Source organism: Nelusetta ayraudi, unplaced genomic scaffold (genome assembly GCF_046127955.1).
Source record: "Nelusetta ayraudi isolate G7.1 ecotype Tasmania unplaced genomic scaffold, CSIRO-AGI_Nayr_v1 ptg000033l, whole genome shotgun sequence".
NCBI lineage: Eukaryota > Metazoa > Chordata > Actinopteri > Tetraodontiformes > Monacanthidae > Nelusetta > Nelusetta ayraudi.
The window spans coordinates 209851-218860 of NW_027466083.1; the positions used below are offsets into that span (position 1 = coordinate 209851).

Genomic DNA, 9010 nt, shown 5'->3' on the forward strand with positions numbered 1-9010 from the left:
TAGTGATGTAATGAGCAGAAGTTGATGGCAGAGGTAGAAACAGCAGGAATGAGGTCATGCACTCAGACAGACACTGGTCAACAAGCCACAGTCACTTCCTGACTCTTGGTGCGCCACCAGGAGGAACCTTCCCCGCGCTGTCAGACTGCGTGACTCTCAGTCCATCTTCCTCACCAGACACAAAATATGTTTGGTAACGTCTGTCTGGCCTGACATTTCCCAACACCTACTGTGTGAGTGACGGCGTTAACGGCCTCCATCCCACACTCTGTGTATGGTCACAGTGTGGGGTGACAATAAAAACTTTTGTGAGCCACTTTAATCAAACAGCCTGACCAATCAGAGAGCCTCGCTGTGACCGCATCCCACACACAGCCGAGTGCTGGGAATGATGTGGAGCAGCAGGTGCATGGGAACAGCGTAGGTGTGTTTTTGCTGCAGTGAGTCACTCAACCAGTTTCAACCAGTACCTCATCCGTCTAATGCAGGGGGGGAGGGGGCGGGGGGGGGGGGGGGGGCTTTTTCACTGGTGGGGCCACAGAGGGTTCCAACATGTGACAGAGGAGCCGGAGCAGCCGCAGCAGATGGATGGAGTGTTTTGGTGAGCCACCTCCTAGGAGTAAACAATCTATCATGGGAGATGGAGAAAACATGCTGCTGTAATGTCAATGGAAAATGAAGCAAAGCAAAGTTACAACAAATCCAGTGCCTTTCCCCCAGGGTGTTTCGCTCTTTATTGAAATGACTCTGGAAACACTGGTTAATATCATATCTTCAGGTTCGGCGGGCCGGATTAGAAAGTTTAACGGGTCACATGTGACCGCCCCGGGTCGTAGTCGTAGGTTTGCTGCCCTCTGCACTGATTTGCTTCAGTTTCCTGGTGAGTGTATCAGGTGAGACATGAGATCTCTGCTCAAAGCAGCAGAAGAACTGACTGTAGGACACATTCAGTATCTATCTCTTCGACTGAGACCTTGTCAACCTCAAGTTACTTTGTAATAATGTGTGTTAACCTGACATGAAATATTTAATGGCTCTCTGAATCTTGGAGTGGCTTCTTGAAATGAATCTGCAAAGAAGAGAAAAAAAGACACTTTTACTTCAAACCAAAATTCTGATAGCGTTTCCTTCATTGAAGCCACGTGTCTTCACATGACCTCATCTCCTCCTGAATAGATATTTACTGAGTGTTTTTATATGACAGCAACATGGCATCAGAGAGAACTTTCTCATCCTCATCTTCCTCTTTTCCCACAATCCTCATTTAGATTTTTCTTTTTCTGGGATTTGCACAGTGCACAAAATGTTCCCCAATTAAAGGTCAAGAAAACCACATGACATCAGATTTTCCCGCTCAAACACCTCCTCACTCACGTTGGGTGGGATGCTGCGGTGGCGTTGACACAAAAGGTGGCGCTGTGCGAGTCACCGACGAAGCCAAAACCACCGGTGTTGTGCACCAGATTGGTTTTTTAAAAGTTTAGGATTCGTGACACATCCTAAATCTCTATCTCCCGATTTACAGTGTGGTCGCATTGCAACGCAGCCAACAAGCAGAAATAATGAAAAACAATCAAAGCAACAGCTGAATTTCTATTTTTTTAATCCATGACTTTCAGGTGTGGCTCTTGAGAGGGACGAGTAGGAGTTTAAGAGTCGTTTTATTGTCAGCTGCAAGTTTAAATACTTCCTGCTGGCTTTTTATACTTATTTATACGTCTGTGAGTGTTGTGTAATTGTGTTTTTGTGTATCTGATAGCATCTTAGTGCCTCTGTCTCTTATAAAAGGCCAACTGACTGACCGGCAGAGCGAAGAGGAGGAGAGGTCACACACTGAGACTCGCTGATCTGAAGGTTCTGCTGAGGAGCTCTGAATGGACACCATGATGCTGAAGACGTCCCTGTGGCTTCCGCTGCTGCTCACTGTCGTGTCTCACACCACAGCTGCTGCACCAGGTACTGCACACACTGCACACACTGCACACACACCACAGCTGCTGCACCAGGGACTGCACACACAACGCAGCAAGACTGCCACGCAGTCGCATGTCCTGCTGTCCTGCTGGCGTCTGTGTAAAGTTACCATATCGAAATGTTTTGGTGGGAAGTACTGCAGTACAAATACTTGTTGTTTAACTTTAGTAGATTTTTCAGGTATACGACTTTTTACTCCCGAATATCTGTACTTTCTACTCCTTACATGAGAAAAAACATGCTCAAAGTAGTTTAAAGTGATTCTCTTATTAGTAAAGATTATTTTAGAGCGCCTTGGATTTGGGGTCACTGTCGCCAAAGCCGAGTAAAGAGAGAAATAACAGTGGTTATTGTTATAAAAAGTGACATCCCAAAATAGCTCACTGGTCAGAATTACGACTGATTATTATTATTATTATTATTATTATTATTATTATTATTATTATTATTATTATTATTATTATTATTATTATTATTATATAATAAGCGCCTTTCTGAGCAGCAAAGTAAGCTTTACAGGAAACACAAATGCAATCAAGCAAAAGCTACACACAGAAAACTGTTTGTCGTAACCAAAAAATATAATAAAAAAATAAAATGAAACAATTGGTTGGTTGCAGTTGAAAAAGAACTAAAAAAAAAAAAAACAATCACAGCTTTTTCATTTTTGCTAAATTATCAACAAATGTATTGTTTCGTTAATTGCAAAAAAATATTTTTTTTTTCTTTTGACTTCAGTGCATTTCTACGGATACAAGAACCTTGTATTTTCTTACTTTTACTCGAGTAAAGGAGTTGAATCAGTACTTTTACTTTTACCAGAGCATTTCTTTACACACGTATCAAGTAGAATGTGAATGCTTCTGCCACCTCTGACGGTTGGGTATCTACAGAAGCGCATTGCCTTCACTGGATGAAATGTTTCTTTATGAGATCAGGATCTCGATGTTGTTCACCTGAGGTTGCGCTGTCCACCATCAGGCAGCTGCGTTGGCCGCTGCGGCGAGACCTTCACCCGAGGTCAACGCTGCACCTGCGACTTCAGCTGCCAGGAGCACAACGAGTGCTGCCCGGACTTTCAAGCTGCCTGCCTCACTGGTATGACGCTGCCAGGACCCTCACAGTGCAGACTGATTAGCTGTTGATAGAAAAAAGAAAAATCGCCTCAATTTAAAGAGTCAGAATGTAGGTGTCTGTTTCATGACAGGAGGCAACGTTAACTGATGGAAGACACAGATCACCTCATACACAAGTTTGCTGTTCGTGGTTCTAAAGAAAAATTATTTGACAAATGAAATAAAATTGAACATTTTTAATTATTTCTTCTGCAATATTTAGAATTTGATAGAATTTTAGAAATTAGTTTGAACATTTTTAATGATCAAAGTTTCATATGTTTCAATTCAATTCAGTTCAATTTCATTGAATTGATCAAGGCTTCTTGTGCTTTTATTTTTCTGTAGTTTTGATGGGTCATGATTTAGTTTAGATCAGTGGTTTGACGATCATTTATCTTTGGATTTGAGAGATGGATTCATGAAATGTTGAGCAAAAAAAAAATTGGTGAGCACAAAAAGTTGTCAAAAATTTTATATTTTCTTTTTTTTCTTTTCTTTTTTTTGTAGTTTGTTTGTTTTTTTGTTTTTTTAACAAGAATTGAAGCCAGCGAGTTGAGGCCGTTCATTTAGACAGGCGTGATTGCAGGCTGAACTTCAACCCAGAAGCTCTAGAGAAGGCACGGGCAAACTACGGCACAGGGGACCAAAGGCGTAATGGAGCTGCTTCCTGCTTCTGCTTCCTCTCCTCAGCCCAGTCCTGTCGTGGTCGCTGTGACGAACCCTTTCGACGCGGCCGTGTTTGTGAGTGCGACCCTCAGTGCGCCAGCTACAACACCTGCTGCCAGGACTACCAGCTGCAGTGTCGTAAGCGACAAAACACACACACACATACAACAGCAGTCAGGCACAGTTGTTGAGGTTGCGTGAGTTGTTGTGGGTCTGAGACCCTTCAGCCCCATGATGTTCAGATACATAACACTCAAACGTTTCTCAGCGTTACACCTGCTGTTTATCACGTCAACCACTTACTTCTCTCTCCACAGATGCTGGTGCGCCAGTCTCTCGCACTGGGAATGTTCAAACTCTGAGGGCTGAGACTAACAGTTAGTATTGGTTCTTTGTTCGTATTAATTATAAATCAATTCGTTATAAATCTACTACTGAAAAACGACTTATTAAATCAAATTTCAGAATCTAGATTTAATGGACGGATTTCTTTTTTTCTAATTCATTCATTGCTTTGTTTTTTCCACAGGGAAAGGTAGATCGAAGAAGAAACAGAAAGATTCCAACAGTGAAAGTGAGGAAGAATACACAGGTAGGAAGCAGCTTTTATATTCTAGTATTTATTAAACTTCACAAGATTTGCCTACAGTTACCTCAGGCTGAGATTACCTTCTGACACAGTAGCAGAGACCAGTTCACTGACTGGAGGGTGTTTTCTGCAGTGTGTGTTGAGACACAACCTGGTTTTCACTCCTCCAAAACAACTTGATCTGATAACGTTTGCCAAAGAAATGTCAATGACGGCGGTCAAAGAAACTAGGGACAAGCCAAGGACCAGAGAGTCGTCTACTGAATGCTGTTCAAACTGGTTTGATTGTTGGAAAAGTCCTGCAAGCATGGCGAGAACAGAGCTCAGGATGTGCTTGTAAACGTGGATAAACACACAAAAACCTTCTACATGAACATCTGGAGAAAGACCACAACCTGGAAACCAGTTAAAAGCCTCCAACATGAGCAGCTCAGATACCATAAATCAAACTAATCTGTTCTTAAAACCATACATTTGGTATTTGAAGGTGTCACCTACTTGTGTCTGTGACTTTCTTGCATAGAATAATGCTGTGACATGAACCTGTCCTTCCACAGGGAGCGCTCTCTGCAGACAGTACGCTGGGGGGCGCTGTCCAGACACTTACAACCCACTGACTGCCGGCTACTCTGGCTCACCGCCACTCGTCCTGCCAAACCACCGTCTACCATACAGTAGGAAAAAAAAACCCACAGCTCTTATTAACTCTACTTGTTTTGAGTTAAAGGTCCAGTGCGTCATATTTGGCAAAGAAGAAAAAAGAAGAAACAGGTGTGGCCAAACTTTTGACTGCCAGTGTATATATAAGTATATTCATTGATCAATAAAGGTCTTGTTGCCAGTGAGCTGCCATCTTGCACCGCCATATTTCTAAGGAAGCCTGGTGTGGACAATCCAGCTGCCTGACAGCATAGAGGTTCATATTTAGGGTGAACGCTCGCGTCTTCAAATATACCAGCAAAGAAGAAAGTGGTCGAGGTGTCCAGGTTTGGGTGCGCAGGACACTGTAGTTCACTGGCAAGCTCAGGAGGGGGAGCGAGAGTGAAAGACGCTGCAATTAAAAAAATCTCCAAATATGACGCACTTCACCGTTAACTGCTTCTATCACAGTACTGCGTTGATCAGTTGCACTCATAAAACCTGCCGTCGCTGGTTCTCCTGTGTCTCCCCTGCAGCTGATGGTTACAACCCAGCCAACGACCAGCCGCCCATGTCCGGGTCACACGCTGGACTTCCAGATCCACCAGCAGCTGGCTCCGTTCTGCCCGGCCGCGGTGCCTCGTCCCTGGGCTGGGACCAGTCTCTCACTGCTTCTGGTTCTGGAACTGCTGGTGGAAATGTTCACGTCCGTGTCGTGCACACGCCTGGGGGAGTGGACCAGGCGGCGCCGTATCCAGGTACATTTCAGAAGTTCAAGGTGTTAAAGGCCCAGTGTGAAAAAATGTTGTATAATTATTTGTACTGCACATAAATACATTAATGAAAGTGTGTGAAAGTCATTTGGTTTTCCCACCCTACGGTTCATGACACCACAAACAACATCATTTAAAATGCTTTTGCAGTCGGGATGTTACGTTTTTTGTTAGTTGGTGGAGGTTCATCCAGACATGTCATATGAAACACACCTCAAGCTGTTGGATTTATTGAACATGTGATTTGAGAACGAGGCCACTAGAAGCTTTTGTTTTGGAAGTGCAGCCATGCGAGTTTCAAGGTTCAACTCACGATGGACAAAAGTCATCAAGACAACTTGGTGAAAGTTTGGTTTGAATGCAGGTTAGGTTGTGCGAGTAGCGAATAAGCACGCAGCTGGTTTCCAGTAATCAAATGTGGGTCTACAGTATTTAATGTTCCCAGAAGTGATACAACTGGGATCCTCATGTTATAAACTCTCTTTGCAGATAACCTCTGCAGCGACTCCCCCATTGATGGACTGACAGCTCTGAGCAATGGGACCATAGTCGTGTTTAAAGGTCAGTATTAAGGGTGCCACCAACACAGCGAAACAAGGCAGCAGCTGCATTCTTTTCTGTTATTATCGTGTTATTACAGTGTTATTGGCTGAGTCTCGACCGGTCTGGATGAAAAACCCAGAGTCAGTCCGCCCAGTCCGAGACCAGACCCAGTAAAAATGCCTCAGAGTCAGAGACCGGACCAAGACCCATTTCCAGTACTAGACTACATAAAACTGCCACAAGGGTCAGAACTATTGTCTGTTAGGTCGGTGCTGGATCGTCCATGCTCATCGTGGTGTCCACCTTGTGTTTCAGGAGAACATTTTTGGTTGGTGGACCCCGTCAGCCGCTCGCAGGGCCTCCCGCGCAGCATCGCAGACACTCTTGGTGTGCCTTCCCCCATCGACGCCGCGTTCACACGCTGCAACTGCCACAGCACCGTCTACATCATCAAGGTACAGACAGCACACAGCGGGGGGGGGGGGGACAAAATGTAAAACTTGGACCAAGTCGCGGGTCAACATTAGCTGCGTTTCCATGACAGTTTTTCGCGAAATAAAAGCGAAATTTCCAAAATTTGGACCAAGTGCAGTTGCGATTTGCAGGTGTCTCCACTGAATGGTGCGAAGCACATCGGCCGTAAGTCTCATAAAATCTCGTCCTGCGAGACTGTGAGGAGGATGGAGGTGCAAATGTCTGGTTGTTATGTTTCTCTCTTTGATTACTTGTAAAAAAAAAAAAAAAAGAATATTCTGTCTCCTCCTCCATCCAAGCATAACGCACCATGGGTTGATAATACATTTAAAAAGATCAAATAACAACAATATTAAAATGAAGTCACTCATATTAGAGGTACATGTGCTGTATGACACCGACGGGCCAGCAGCTCTAGCAGTGATTCTGTATTGCGTCGTGGGCCAAGTATAACTACACTGCGGGCCAAATTTGGCCCACGGGCCAGAGCTTGTCACCGAGCACCTTGTTGTTGTCTCTGGTTCAGGGCGAGCAGTGCTGGCGTCTGGATGAAAACCTGCTGCGGGAGCCTGGTTACCCCAAACCCCTGGCCTCCGAGTTCCCACCACTGAGCGGCAACATCACTGCCGCACTGCCATTCCCAGCCACCGGGGGCAGCCCAGAGACCGTGTTCTTCTTCAGGAATGGTAGACGCACAGTAGAAGGATCGATACAAGTCTGTATTGCTCAGAGATATAGAAACAATAAGCTGTTCTTCTACCCGGCAACAGCCAGGAGCTGAGCTGAGCGACGCTTTGGTGCATCCATGTCTTCTTCTTTGGCTTTGACCACAGCCAATCATTGGACTCCGTGCTACCCCGTCCTCTGCAACCTCTTCTCTCACACCAACCTCACGTCTTCTTCCACTACAGCTCTCCATAGCCGTTTCCATCACCAGTATTTTATTGCCATATTTAGGTTTTGCGCACTTCTAGGGCTCATGGAAACGCAGTCAACATTTTGATACGGTGACATTTACCTACTTTGTCCTCTAGGGGACGTCGTGCAGAGATTCACCTTCCCACCAGGCAGCGCTCCACCCTGCAAGAAGACCCCCGCAGGCTCCGTGCAGAGGCGTGCGGCTCGCCAGGCTGGTCAGTGTTGCAAACCTGGCAGCTCGGTGCTCCAAGGTTCAGCTGAAGCAAGTGATCACGATGTGTTTGGACTTTTACTGCTTCCAGAGGTTCTTCTGAGCCAAGAGATCAACATCAAAGTGTCTCTGGAGGGATTCCCCACGCCAGTCACATCAGCTCTGTCAGTGAGCAGCCCTGGGAGCACACACCAGTACCAGCAGTACCAGCACTACGTCTTCTCTGGTCGTAAGTAGCAGCCCACACACACACACTCACACACACAGGTGTGCAGCAGTACCTCCACCTGCAGTTGGTTGCAGCTTGCTCCTCACCAGAACTCACCTTCCAGTGGAGGTCCAGCTCAGCATCCAGCAGCTCCTTCTGGGCCTGTGAGGAGCACGATGAGAAGGAGGGACAAGGAGAAGAGGAGGAGAAGGAGAGAGTGGAGGTGGAGGGAGTGAAAAGATAGGAGGAGGCGCAGTAGGTGGAAGAGGAGAGAGATGAGGAGGACTAGAAGAAGGTGGAGGGGAGAGAGGAGGAGCAGGAGGAGGAGAAATAGGAGGAGGAAGGGCAAGAGGAGGAGCAGAAGGTGGAGGGGAGAGAGGAGGAGCAGGAGAAATAGGAGGGGGTAGAGGAGAGATAGGAGGAAGAGCAAGAGGAGGAGCAGGAGCAGCAGCAGTGTGTTCTAAGATCCTGGCCAGTAAAACTACTGTATTTCTTCTCCTCCGGTGTTCACTTCTGCAGAGCGAGTCCTCTGACTCACTCTCTCTCTCTCTCTCTCTCTCTCTCTCTCCCCAGCTCTGTTCTTCAGAGTCCAGGTGTCGGGTGAGCTGCCGGTGCTGTTCCAGCCCGACCCGTCCACGGCCTTCACAGCCGCCTCCCTCTTTAGCTCCTCTGCTGTGGCTCCAAACCCTGAGGGCGCCAACCCCCCACCTCCTCCTGCTCCTCCAGCCCCAGCCAACTCCTTCACACGCTGGCTGCGCTGTCCCTGAGGACACCCTGAGAAGATAATACTCTCAAATATTCAGCATTTTCTATAATCCGCACGTATAACTGCTTTCAGCCAGAGGAGCATTTCCCCCTAATTGGGCACAATGGCTCAGCCCAGAGTGTTCACCCTTC

The 9010-nt window shown here is 46.3% G+C and overlaps 1 protein-coding gene across 1 annotated transcript; it reads left to right on the forward strand.

The window, feature by feature from the left end:
• Positions 1 to 4075: 4075 nt before the first annotated feature.
• Positions 4076 to 8880, forward strand: prg4a (proteoglycan 4a). The gene is made up of 10 exons (XM_076032152.1): positions 4076 to 4085; positions 4288 to 4350; positions 4905 to 5021; positions 5523 to 5744; positions 6249 to 6320; positions 6618 to 6757; positions 7303 to 7462; positions 7811 to 7909; positions 7997 to 8134; positions 8687 to 8880. The coding sequence occupies exons 1-10, from the start codon at positions 4076 to 4078 to the stop codon at positions 8878 to 8880; spliced, it is 1215 nt and encodes a 404-aa protein (XP_075888267.1).
• Positions 8881 to 9010: the final 130 nt, after the last annotated feature.